The sequence below is a fragment of the Balaenoptera ricei genome, chromosome X (genome assembly GCF_028023285.1).
Source record: "Balaenoptera ricei isolate mBalRic1 chromosome X, mBalRic1.hap2, whole genome shotgun sequence".
In the NCBI taxonomy this organism is placed as follows: Eukaryota; Metazoa; Chordata; class Mammalia; order Artiodactyla; family Balaenopteridae; genus Balaenoptera; species Balaenoptera ricei.
Window position 1 is genome coordinate 64863161 of NC_082660.1, and position 13653 is coordinate 64876813.

Here is a 13653-nt window from a genome sequence, read left to right on the forward strand (position 1 = left end):
ATCCTCCACTGTGAATACTACTGAGGGAGGATAGTAGTCTTGGGGAGAAGAATGGTAAAGCTGTTGAAGAATGATACTGTAGTTGACAAATACAGCTCTACACTGCTGGAACAACTGACTGTATAAGTTACAGCTGGCCTAAGGAACCAGATTTAGCTTAATTAAGGGAGAATATCTCCCTTTCCATTGCAAGGCTATCTTGTAATAGTCTGCAATGCTTTCCCTTTAAATAAAATTACTTCCAAATTAGTGACTTTTCCAAAGGAGGAAAAAATCCTTTCCGCATTTTAATACTTTGATGTTAAAATTGAATATGCTCCATGTCTCTTGTTCTGTCTCTTCTTGCTATGTAACTGGTTAAACCAGACTACACAGCACTATCTATAGCAAAACTATACCCATTAATTACCCATTTTTAATTGTAAAAATTCATTAATTTTACAAATATTTGAGCAACTAATATGTTCTAGGTGCTGTCGGAGATGCTGGGGATAAAGCAGTGAACAAAACAAAGTTCCTGCCTACACTGTAATAAACACCCCACCCCCATCCTGGGCTTCATGTCATCCTGTTCCTGACTCCAGTGAGTCATGGCATTACTCACTCTGTACATGCAGCTCCTTGGCCTTGGTCATCAAGGACATTAAATCGCAGGTTGTCTGCACAGCAGCTCGGAACCGATTTAGCCCTCCCTTCTGTGAGGTAAGGGCTACTTTAGGATGGGGAGCAGTGTGCACCAAGAGGTGATCTAAATAACGAGCAACTTCATCACCACAGCGAGCTGCAAGGTTAGTGGGGGGAGGGGGAGAGAAAAAAATAAACATTTTAGTTACTTCACAATCTACCCCACCAAACAGAATGACTGACTCCTGTGCCCACAACACAGCACCAAAACCAGGTTGTTTTAGCTCATGGGGGAAAGGAGTTGGTGATCATTATACAATCTCGTAGCTTTACTATTCAGAAACTATAGCCACTTACCAGGATCCACCTGTTCTTCAACTTAGTTGAGACAATATTAGGTTCCCTGAAAGTAGTATGAGCTTATTATAGGCCAGGTGGAGCATTTCATAATCTATGTATGTGTGTGTGATGGTAGTGGTGGTGGCAGTTGTGGTGGAGGAGGAGTAGAACAGGGCCCTTTGAGTCTCACTGGTATGAGGAGACTTGTGGGGAAGGGCAAAAATCTACTAAACATTGAGCCTACCTGAAAACAGACAGATTCCACAAATGGCAGCTACAATTGCTAAAGAAAGAACAAGCTCCATGTGGCACTGGTGTCAAAAGGACTATTGACCACACGTTGGTCTTTTTTGTTACCCCCTTCACTTATTCACCAAATATTTATTGCCCACTATGGACCAGGTGGTGTACTAGGTGCTGAGGTTTCAGTGCTGAAGAAGACAGATATAGTCCTTATCCTCTTGGTCTCTCCCTCCCCCTCACACCTTCTATAACATTATCTCTGACTATGGATAACGGAAACCAAAAAAAATACATATATCTTGTGGCTGCTTAACATTTCAGATTTTACATGAACACTTGCAACATTTATAGTTGGAAAAGCCCAATGTTTGGATCAATACTGAAGTTTGCTACGTCAGTCATGTATCATCTGGATTTTGATTACCTCTGGGGAACTCTCCAGATGTCTTTCTATTCTCTGATGTGACTAATGGGAACTAGCAGAGCTGCAGGAGTGGACCTCATACTCAGTGACATCTTAATGACAAATATTATAACCTTGAATACAATCTAGACACTTGAGTAGAGGATTATGAAGAATATGGAGAGAAGCGCTCTCCCCATGGAAGAGCTGGCAAGCAATAGACACGTCCATTGTGAGGACACCAGTGAGTAAACCCAGACAGGGGAAAGTGACTCAGAATGCATAATATCAAGCTTAGTAAAACATATCATTAAAGAGATATATTTAAGAAAGCAATCTAAGAGAATGAGTGCTACAGATATAAATCACAACTACCTATGCAATAGCAAACAACCTCAATATATGATCAGTCTTATTTGGTTTTCAAAATATTTCAGCTTATGCCAAGATAGATATCATGACTTTGGGTATTACCGATAACAGGAAATAACCTTGTATTTAATGTACTCTTCAAACAAAGAAATTCACACTATTTTAGATCTTACAAAAACAAATACAGAGTGAATTAAATGGTACTTAGGTGAGTAAATGCTGAGCCCAAATGAGAAAATAGTCCTTCTGACTGCTAGTGTTTTGGTTTACTGTATATGAGATTATGCTTGCTAGCTCACTGAGGAAAGCTAATTTATTTATTTTTCTTCTCTCCAACACACCACTCTTAAGATAAAGAAATTGGCTGCCTTAAGATATAGGCTAACAGTCAGAAAACCAGACAGTGAAAGCAGGCAAACCACGTTTTACATAACTAGAACAATAATTCACTCCCACCAGCCCTTCTCTCTGTGGGATTCAAATAATGTAATGTTTGCCCTGCCTAGATCAGCATTTTAACACTTTAGGGTGTTTCTCAGGCCCCCATGATGCTTTCTCACTATATCATCTTTGTATTCCTAGAAGCCAATTAGATTTTGTTCTGCGTTATTTGCCTAGGTGTAATATGAAAGCAACAGGCGTACCAAATCGGCTTTTTCAAACTACGCAGAACTCCCCAGAGATTCTGATGTACCCCTATAATATTCTATATAAAAGAGCTATATAAAATTAGAATATATAGAATATATTAGAATATAAAATTATAGAATATTATATAATAGTCTATATAAAAGAACTCTGATGGAATTTTATACTTTTTATGCTTTTTAATGTCAAAAAGCAGTACGTATATGTCTAGTTTTCCTACTACATACTTGATTAAATATCTCTCACTCACCATTGCTTCCTCCCATTTTTAAAGTACGAGTCATTTTATGTACCTGGGAGAGAAATCTCCCCTAACCTTAGTAAGGGATAGTCCAACTCTATACTCCACAATCACCACAGGGATATTAGACCAGAAACCAAAGGTAAGTAGAAGAATGAAAAGTGAAGCCAAACAAAAGTAGAAATCTAGGTGTATTAAATAGAAGTGAGACTGCTGGCAGTGAGAAATATTAAGGAGGATGCTCAACAATACTTTGTATTCTTGTCCAGCAAGGCCAGTGCATTTATGAAGCCTCCTTACCATTACTGGTTGAACCATAGCCATTCATCCAGTCACCAGATTCCAGCTCATTATCATAGGCATCATAATCTTCACTGTACAATTTACCCTCAGGTCCAGGGTCCATAAAGCTCAAATGTGTGCAGCAAGATGTTGTCAAAAACTCTGACAGTTTACCTGTTTGAATCCTGACAATTAAGAGGGTAAACAGAAAACAGAAAATCAGAGGAAATCATTTTCAAAACAACACAGTTTAGTGATAAAAAGGATACCTAGAATGCTCTGTTGGGGGATTACTAACGTTTATACATTAGTACAAATTTTGTAAAAGTGAACATTTACAGCACTCCTAGACATAGTGTAGTATAGGTTAGGGTACTATGTTAATAAAGACTACAATTAATGGGTTCACAATCCACCAGCAGATCAGTTTTGCTCTCTTTCACTGCCACATACTACATTGCTAACTCTGCCAAATATCTGGCAAAAACTTCCATTGGCTGCAAGAGAAGCTAGGACAGAATGAAGATAAATCACCACAAATCTGTCGTATCATTTAAAAAAATACTCAAAAAGACCATTTTGAAAAGAAAAAAACAGTATCTGACAATTTTAAGAATTATAGTAGATTGTAAGCCATATCTTCCCCTACTTATAAAGCCAATTGCAAAACCCAAACCCAAAGGGAAAGTCAATAATACTGATTTTCTAAAGAAGTCAGCTTGAGGGGGCTCCCAATGGCCAGATCTTGAATAATATGTACACTGAAATTGGAATGAATCATGACATAAATATAAAATAAGAATCTATGACTCTATGCTGGCAATAAAACTACAAAATTAAAGGGGGTAAGGGAGAGCTTTTTTTTATTTTTAACAGAAGGATTCCAACTAATACATGTACAAAGAATGATAGAAACACAGAATCATGATTTTACAACCCCATTAGTAATAACTGATTGATCAATGGAAGCTAAAGCCATTTGGTCAAAGACTGTTGGAGAGAGGATAATGGAATCTAGACACGAATGGAGGATTATGAAGAATATGGAGAGAAGCGCTCTCCCCATGGAAGGGCTGGCAAGCAATAGACAGGTCCATTGTGAGGTCGCCAATGAGTAAACTCAGACAGGGGAAAGTAACTCAGAAGATAACATTTTAAACAAACTGAGAGACATTCTGCAAAATAACTGACCTTCTTTCTTTAAAACTGTAATGAAAACTGTAATGAAATATTAACAAATAGCTGGGGAATTGCTCTAGATTAAAAGACATCAAGGAGATACAATAACTAAAAGCCAACGAGTGATCTTTCATTGGAGCTGGAGTGGGAAAAAAGCTATGGGAAAACATTATTGAGACAACTGGGTAATTCTGAATATGGACTCTGTATTAGATAATAGTATCATATCAATATTAACTTTTCTGAGTGTGCTGATTATATTGTAGTCATGTATGAGAATGCCCTCTTTCTTAGAAGACAGAAACTGAAGTATTTAGGGTTGAAGAGTCATGATATCTCTGACTAACCCTCACACACTTTAGTGAAAAAAGTGTGTGTGCCTGTGTGTGTGTGTGTGTGTGTGCGTGTGCACATATGTGTGTGTGAGAGAGGGAGAAGGGTAGGGAACAAGAGAGGAAGGGAGGGAGGAGAGGAAGGGAGGGAGGAGAGGAAGGAAGGGAGGGAAGGGGGGAGAGAGAGAACACACAAGTGGGACAGATGTTAACAGGTGAGTCTTGAGGGAGGGTATATGGTATTCAATAAGATTCTTGCATATTTGTGTCTACTTGAAATTTTTCAAAGTAAAAACTTAGGGAAAAAAGAAAAGCAGTGAGAATTGAATAGTCCAGTAACCTACTTTCCTCCCTCCTTCCCTCCCTCCCTTCCATTCTTCCTTCCTTCCAGGGTAAGTTTCCTGATCCACTGAATTTATGGGGTGTAGGCAAAGAACAGGGTGGGGAAAAATTCCAACCGTTCTCTTTAACATTAAATTCCTTGATTCAATCTATCAAACACCAGCTCCTGGAATAGGATGGGTATATGTTGCTAAAGATACAGAGAAAGGCATCACAAGTCTACCATTACTATACCCAGCATGCAAATTTCACTTCATTTCACTACTGAGTGCATACAGGTCACTTACCTTGCCCCACCAAAATAGCCATCCTGCATTTTTCGGAGTGCTGCCAGGATACTTGAATTCAAGCTGGTTCCACCTTCATCTTAAAATGAAGAGAATTTTAAAACAATCTTTGTGGTTTTAACTTTGAAATAAGGGGAATCTTTCAATTATTTTAAACCAACTTTCTGGTGGTGATGGTACAAATGAGACAGTCCTCGTTGACCACCCTGTATTTCAACACTTCATCTGAGAGCCAATGATGCTGCAGAATGGGAAATGGTAAGGGATGATGACCAAGAGAGGAGAGTTCCTCACAGACAGTATCTTATTTATTGTAAGTACTTAGCACATTGCCTGATTGCAGAACACAGAATGATTACTGAATGCTGACAATAATAACAACAGCAATCATATGTTGAATGTTATGTGCCGAGTACTGTGCTGAACATTTTATACATTATCTCATCCAATGAGCTTTGGTTTACGTGTGTGTATGTGGGTAGGCATAAAAAATATTTAGAAGGCTAACAATTATCCAACTTTATGTGAAGGGGATCATACTACACATACTCTTTTGTGATCCACTTTTTCTAACTAATTCTTTGCAAAAGGTAAAAATGATTCCATAACAGATATTTAGACTGTTATATTATAAGCAACACTGTGATGCAATTTTTCTATTATTTCCTTAGGATAAATTCTTACAAGTAGAACTGTTAGAACAAAGGGAACACTTACTAAAAACTTTATAGACTGCCAAACTGCACACTAAAAAAGTTGTGCCACTATGTCTACCATCAGTATAGAAAGTGATTGTTTCCCCACATCTTTAACAACAATGGTGTTAATAATCTTTTTAATCTTTGTTTATCTGATACATGAAAAAAATACATTGTTTTAATTTTAGTACTAGTAAGATTGAGCATGTTTTCATGTATAGACTGGCTATTTGTATTTCTTTTATGAATTGCCTGTTCATGTTCTTTTCCCATTTTTTTTTTTTTGGTGGTTCGAAAACTTTGACAATCAGCCGTTAGTTCTCATCCACATTAACTGTCTGCAGATTTTTGAAAGTGGTGACAGGTACATAGGTAACCAACGTATAGAGCTTGTTTGGTGAATCTTCATCTTCATTACGTTTTCTGGACAACCACACATGGACACCGTATGGGATATTCCTTATTCCTTTGGCCCAGACAGCTTTGTTGAGCTCAGTGTCAATGTGTACATCTGGAGTTCCCACCTCCTTCATGGCAAATTTCCAGATTTCTTTGAGTGCCCGAGGGGCATGCTTCTTGAAACCCACTCCATGGATGCGCTGGTGAACGATGATAGTGTGTTCTCTGGTCACCACCTCGTTGATGGTGGACTGGCCCTTCTTCTCGCCACCCTTCTTTGCAGGAGCCATTCTGGTTTGGGTTGGAAAGCTCTTTTCCCATGTTTTTAATAAATAATCTTTTTTTTTTTCAATTGACTTTCAAGGCCTCTTTATGTTTTGTGACTATTACCCTTTTCTCTATCATATGTATGGCAAATATTTTATCTACTTTATTATTTGTCTTTCAGCCTCAACCACACTTCATTTTTGTATAAAATATTTATTTAGAAACAAAGATTAATTTAGATTTTCATGTTTTAAAATCTGTCAAGTTTTCCTTTCTGCGTCTTGCAAAGTACAGCTTTCTTCAGCCCAAGATCACAAAAACATTCTCCCATACTTTCTTCTCTTTTATAGTTTTTCTTGTTGCTTAGCTGTTTAATCTATTTAGAATTTAATTTTGTATAAAATGTAAAGCAGCAGGCCTAAATGAATGATTTTCCCAAATGTATTTATTTATATTCTTTTGCTGCTATTTGTATTGCTGTCTTTATCATTATTGTAATTCCAATGGATCTATCTTTTCTTGTTTTTAGTTTTTAAAAAATCTGGTTATTCTGGTACATTTTCTCTTCCATATGCAATTTAGATTCAGCTTGTTCATAAAAATTTGTCTTTATTTTGATTTGGAATTCACTGAATTGATAGATTAATTTAATAAGAATGAACATCTTCTCAATATTAACTACTTCCATCTAGCAACATGGTATGTCTCTCTAGTAATTAAAATCTTCTTTTATGTTTTTTATTAGCTTTATAATTTTTTACATAGTTTTATGCATATTTCTTATTAAGCTTATTCTTTTTTAAATTAATTTTTATTGGGGTATAGTTGCTTTGCAATGTTGTGTTAGTTTCTGCTGTACAGCAAAATGGATCAGTTATACGTATACGTATACCCTCTCTTTGTCAGATTTCCTTCCCATTTAGGTCACCACAGAGCACTGAGTAGTTTCCCTGTGCTATACAGTAGGTTCTCATTAGTTATCTATTTTATACATAGTAGTGTATATATGTCAATCTCAATCTCCCAATTCATCCCACCCCCTTGTTCCCCCTTGGTATCCATAAGTTTGTTCTCTATATCCGTGTCTCTATTTCTTAAGCTTATTCTTATATTATTTACTTTTCTAGAAATTTGTCAATTTTATCTAGATTTATAAAATTGTATTTGGTATTCTTTTATAATTTGTAAAGACTCCTCCATTTCTTGTTTTTTTTTTAACATCTTTATTGGAGTATAATTGCTTTACAATGGTGTGTTAGTTTTAGACTCCTCCATTTCTGTAGCTATATCCCCTTCCTCATTCTTAACATTATTTTTATTATCTATATTTTTTCTCTTTATTATGAAGTCTATTTTACCAGATATTAATATGGCCACTTCTGATTTTTAAAATTAATTTTACATGGCATATTTTTTCCATTATTTTATTCTAGTCTATCTATATTGTTACATATGAAGTGAATCTCATGGAGACAGCATATATGTGGGTCATTTTTAAATCTACTCTGCCAATCTCAGTCTTTAATTGGTGTATTTAGGCTATTTACAGTTAATTTAATTATTGATATATTAGGAATGAGTCTGCCATTTTACTTATTGTTTTCTGTTTGTTCCTCTGTTCTTCTATTTTTAATTCCTGCTTTCTAAAACACAAGAATTCCATTTTATTTATGGTTTTTTTTACTTTATCTCCTTGTATAGACTTCTTAGTGGTTACCCTAGGTATTACATAATATATACAAACATGCATTATACATATATCACTGTCTATTAGTGCCAACATTTCACGAGTTTAAAGTGATGTGTAAAAACCTTATTTACTTTTTTATTTTTATTTTTTTTATTTTATTTTTTTTTCACACACACACACTGTATTTTATTTTTACAAGAGATAAATAGACTGACACCAAGCATTGTACATGGATGACCACAATAAAAGCAACAATGATTGCAATTACCAAACATGAAACACACTCATACTATGTCATAATATTGACATTCAGTCCAGTAATCCTCCACTGTAACAGCTCCTTTACTTTTCAGTGAAAATTGATTTGTATATTCTTTGCCTCCGAGTCCTTGTGGGATTTTTTTTTTTAATTCAAACAGAAAGTCAAAAAATTATACTCATCCTCATCAGTTCACTCAGTCCCATGTAATTAATTTTTTTTTTCATCTTGATCTTTTGTTAGCACTTTTATGAGTTCATCAGTTTTTCATTAGAGTTCTGAAAATGCTTATTCATTCAGTTCAGCAGTACAGTCAGTTACCAGAAACCTGTACTTGTCAGAGTCTTTTCCATGAATTCCTTGAAGATGAAACACTTTTATAGGAACATATTTGCAAAAGCATCAGAGTACACCCAGAACTGTCGGTAAATGACAAAAGACTTAAAAATGACCATGGTTAAAGATTTGATGAAAGTTCATAATAATGCAGTTGACAAGAAAATTAGTTATTTCTGAGATATACATTTTAAAGTAATAACTAGGATTATGACTTATAACATTATACCAGAACATGTAAGATTTTTAGAAATTTCATGTAATGTCTGAAACACTTATATTAACATATTTCCATACAAATAACCCAATGAAAGTTTAGTATTAGTTGTTTTGTTTGTTTTTTTATACTGCAGGTTCTTATTAGGCATCAATTTTATACACATCAGTGTATACATGTCAATCCCAATCGCCCAATTCAGCACACCACCATCCCCAGCTCACCGCAGTTTTCCCCCCTTGGTGTCCATATGTCTGTTCTCTACATCTGTGTCTCAACTTCTGCCCTGCAAACTGGCTCATCTGTACCATTTTTCTAGGTTCCACATACATGCGTTAATATACGATATTTGTTTTTCTCTTTCTGACTTACTTCACTCTGTATGACAGTCTCTAGATCCATCCACGTCTCAACAAATGACTCAATTTCATTCCTTTTTATGGCTGAGTAATATTCCATTGTATATATGTACCACAACTTCTTTATCCATTCGTCTGTTGATGGGCATTTAGGTTGCTTCGATAACCTGGCTATTGTAAATAGTGCTGCAATGAACATTCGGGTGCATGTGTCTTTTTGAATTACGGTTTTCTCTGGGTATATGCCCAGCAGTGGGATTGCTGAGTCATAGGGTAATTCTATTTTTAGTTTTTTAAGGAACCTCCATATTGTTCTCCATAGTGGCTGTATCAATTTACAGTCCCACCAACAGTGCAAGAGGGTTCCCTTTTCTCCACACCCGCTCCAGCATTTGTTGTTTGTAGATTTTCTGATGATGCCCATTCTAACTGGTGTGAGGTCATACCTCATTGTAGTTTTCATTTGCATTTCTCTAATAATTAGTGATGTTGAGCATCTTTTCATGTGCTTCGTGGCCATCTGTATGTCTTCTTTGGAGAAATGTCTATTTAGGTCTTCTGCCCATTTTTGGATTGGGGTGTTTGTTTCTTTAATATTGAGCTGAATGAGCTGTTTATATATTTTGGAGATTAATCCTTTGTCCATTGATTCGTTTGCAAATATTTTCTCCCATTCTGAGGGTTGTCTTTTCGTCTTGTTTATGGTTTCCTTTGCTGTGCAAAAGCTTTGAAGTTTCATTAGGACCCATTTGTTTATTTTTGTTTTTATTTCCATTACTCTAGGAGGTGGATCAAAAAAGATCTTGCTGTGATTTAGGTCAAAGAGTATTCTTCCTATGTTTTCCTCTAAGAGTTTTATAGTGTTCGGTCTTACATTTAGGTCTCGAATCCATTTTGAGTTTATTTTTGTGTATGGTGTTAGGGAATATTCTAATTTCATTCTTTTACATGTAGCTGTCCAGTTTTCCCAGCACCACTTATTGAAGAGACTGTCTTTTCTCCATTGTATATCTTTGCCTCCTTTGTCATAGATTAGCTGACCATAGGTGCATGGGCTTATCTCTGGGCTTTCTATCTCGTTCCATTGATCTATGTTTCTGTTTCTGTGCCAGTACCATATTGTCTTGATTACTGTAGCTTTGTAGTATAGTCTGAAGTCAGGGAGTCTGATTCCTCCAGCTCCGTTTTTTTGCCTCAAGACTGCTTTGGCTATTCGGGGTCTTTTGTGTCTCCATACAAATTTTAAGATGATTTGTTCTAGCTCCGTAAAAAATGCCATTGGTAATTTGATAGGGATTGCATTGAATCTGTAGATTGCTTTGGGTAGTATAGTCATTTTCACAATGTTGATTCTTCCAATCCGAGAACATGGTATATCTCTCCATCTGTTGGTATCATCTTTAATTTCTTTCCTCAGTGTCTTATAGTTTTCTGCATACAGGTGTTTTGTCTCCCTAGGTAGGTTGATTCCTAGGTATTTTATTCTTTTTGTTGCAATGGTAAATGGGAGTGTTTCCTTAATTTCTCTTTCAGATTTTTCATCATTAGTGTATAGGAATGCAAGAGATTTCTGTGCATTAATTTTGTATCCTGAAACTTTACCATATTCATTAATTAGCTCTAGCAGTTTTCCGGTGGCAGTTTTAGGATTCTCTATGTATAGTATCATGTCATCTGCAAACAGTGACAGTTTTACTTCTTCTTTTCCAATTTGTATTCCTTTTATTTCTTTTTCTTCTCTAATTGCCGTGGCTAGGACTTCCAGAACATCTTTACATCTTTACATCTTTATTGGAGTATAATTGCTTTACAATGTTTATGCTTGAAAAAAAACTTATTTCCTTTTCAGTCCCTAACCTCCCCCAATATATAACTGCATTAAAGATCTCCTCTACATACTTTGAGAACCATATCAGACAGTGTTATGATTTTTGCTTCAAATGTCAAACATAATTTAGAAAATTGAAGTGGAGAAAGTCTATTGTATTTACCTGTATTCTTACTCTTTCAACTTTTGTTTTTCTTGCTTGATGTTCCAACATTCCATCTTGCATTATTTCCTTTTTATTTCAAGAACTTCCTTTAAGCTATTCTTTTAGAGCAGATCTCCTTCAGACAAATTCATTTAGTTTTGCTTCAGCTGAGAATGTCTTTTTTCCCTTTATTCTTCAAGTACATTTTAACTGGATACAGAATTCTTAGTTTATTAATTCTTTTCTTTAAGCACCTGAAAAATGTTATGCCACTTTCCTCTGTTCTCCAGGGTTTTTGATGAGATCTGCTGTCATTCTAGTTGTTTTCCCATATAGACAGTGTATCATTCTCTTACTGCTTTCAGGATTTTTTCTTTTTCTTTAACTTTCAGGAGTTTGATCATTATGTTTTGGCATGGAGTTCTTTGGGTTTTTCCTGTTTGGGACTCTCTCAACTTTTTGAATCAGTAGGTTTATGCCTTTTGCCATTTTTTTCAGCCATAATTAGTTGGAATACTTTTTTCAGCCCTATATTCTTTTTCCTCTCCTTCTGGGACTCATAACATGAATGCTAGACGTTTCATTATTAGTCCCATAGGTCTCTGAGGCTCTGTTCATATTTTTCAGTCTGTTTTTACTCTTGTTCACTTCTACAGTTCTATCTTCAAGTTCAGTCTATTTTCTTCATTCTGCTACTGAGCCTATCTAGTAAGTTTTTCATTTCAGTTATTATAGTTTTCAATTCTAAAACTTTCATTTGGTTCTCCACCTCTTCAATTTCTTTGCCGAGACTTCCTACTTTCAAGTTTAAAGTGTGGTTGTAATTGCTTGGTAAAGTATTTTTATGATGACTGCCTTAAAATCTTTGTTGTAATTCCAACATCTTTGTCATCCTGGTATTGGTATCTGTTGATCATCTTTTCTCATTGAAGTTGAGATTTTCCTGGGCATTGGTATGAGTGATTTTGTATTGTATTCTGGAAATTTGGGGTATCATCTTACAAGACTGTGGATCTTATTGAATCTTCTGATTCAGCAAGTCTCTTCTGATATTGTGCAGCAGGGAAGGGAGCACTGCCTTGTTACTGCTAGGTGGGTGTGGAAGGAGTTCCTCTACTGTTCAGTAAGGATGAAAGTCTAAGCTCCCCACTAGTTCTTCTCAGACACTATCCCTAAGGAGGGAGGCGGCACCTCTTCACAACTGTGTGAAGGCAGTAGTCTAGGTTCCCCACTCAGCCTCGCTGATAGGGATGGGAATGGGGCTGTAGTTTTTTTCTGTGGTATTTGGGTAGATTAGAACACATTTATTGTCTAGAAATTTTCTGTCTGGCTAGGCTGTCCCTTTCCTGTTCCTTTGGCTAGAGGGAGAAGGTCTTTCCTGGACCTTTTAAAATCTGTACCCATTTGTATTTCTGGGATGATAACTTCTCCAGCACCCAGTCCAGGATATATGAGGCAGAAGGAAAACCCAGGAAATTCACTGTTGTGTCATTTCTTAGGTTCAAAGTCCCTAGCCAGTCTCCCTTCTTTTTTCCAACTTTCAGAGTCTTCTTATGTTTGTATTATAGTAATGTCCAGGGTTTTTAGCTGTACTTAGCAGGAAGAATAGGGAGAAGTGAGTCTATTCCTTTTTGTCTGGAAACAGAACTCTTTTTTTTTTCAAAAGTGAAAATATTCAAGAATATGAAAATTTCTAAATATGACTTTGGCCAAATCTCTTAAGTTTTGATTAGTAGTGGTATCACTTTTCATTTTAAAAGACTATATAATTTCAAATTTGATTTCCTCTTTAATCAAAGAATTATTTGCAAAAATTTTAATTCCTTCATGGTCAGGTTTTTAAGAAATTATTTTTGTTTTAATTAGTTTTATGTGCTATGTCTGGCAATATCATCTATATTATTTCTACTTTTAAAAAATAAACATTCTTTGTGTATTCTGTCTTTCTGGGTATACTTTCACATACACCCATAAACACAAAAATCAAGTCTGTTAATCCTCTATATCTTTAATTATTTTGTATAATGGATCTGTGACATTATGATAGAGGTATGTTATAGTTTCCCACTATGACTGTACAATGGATTTATCATATTGTCCTTAAGTTTTCCTAAATATCTGCTTTATGCATTTCACTGATATTCTTCAGTAGATAAAAATTTA

General features: G+C 35.6%; 2 protein-coding genes across 5 annotated transcripts in view; both read right to left on the reverse strand.

Annotated features, from left to right (window-relative positions):
* Nucleotides 1-13653, reverse strand: part of PHKA1 (phosphorylase kinase regulatory subunit alpha 1) — a 139147-nt gene that overhangs the window by 29798 nt on the left and 95696 nt on the right. For all 4 annotated transcript variants that reach the window (XM_059910137.1, XM_059910136.1, XM_059910135.1 and 1 more), the window contains 3 exons: nt 5293-5371; nt 3171-3337; nt 605-781 (listed from right to left, as the gene is read on the reverse strand). In XM_059910137.1, coding sequence (XP_059766120.1) covers nt 605-781; nt 3171-3337; nt 5293-5371 — 423 coding nt within the window. The remainder of the gene's footprint in view (nt 1-604; nt 782-3170; nt 3338-5292; nt 5372-13653) is intronic.
* Nucleotides 6296-6679, reverse strand: LOC132357568 (large ribosomal subunit protein eL31-like). The gene has a single exon (XM_059911143.1). The coding sequence runs from the start codon at nt 6677-6679 to the stop codon at nt 6305-6307; it is 375 nt and encodes a 124-aa protein (XP_059767126.1). The 3' UTR covers nt 6296-6304.

Bases quoted from the DNA above. Each gene is read 5' to 3' on its own strand.
- LOC132357568 (XM_059911143.1), bottom strand. From the start codon at position 6,679: ATGGCTCCTGCAAAGAAGGGTGGCGAGAAGAAGGGCCAGTCCACCATC.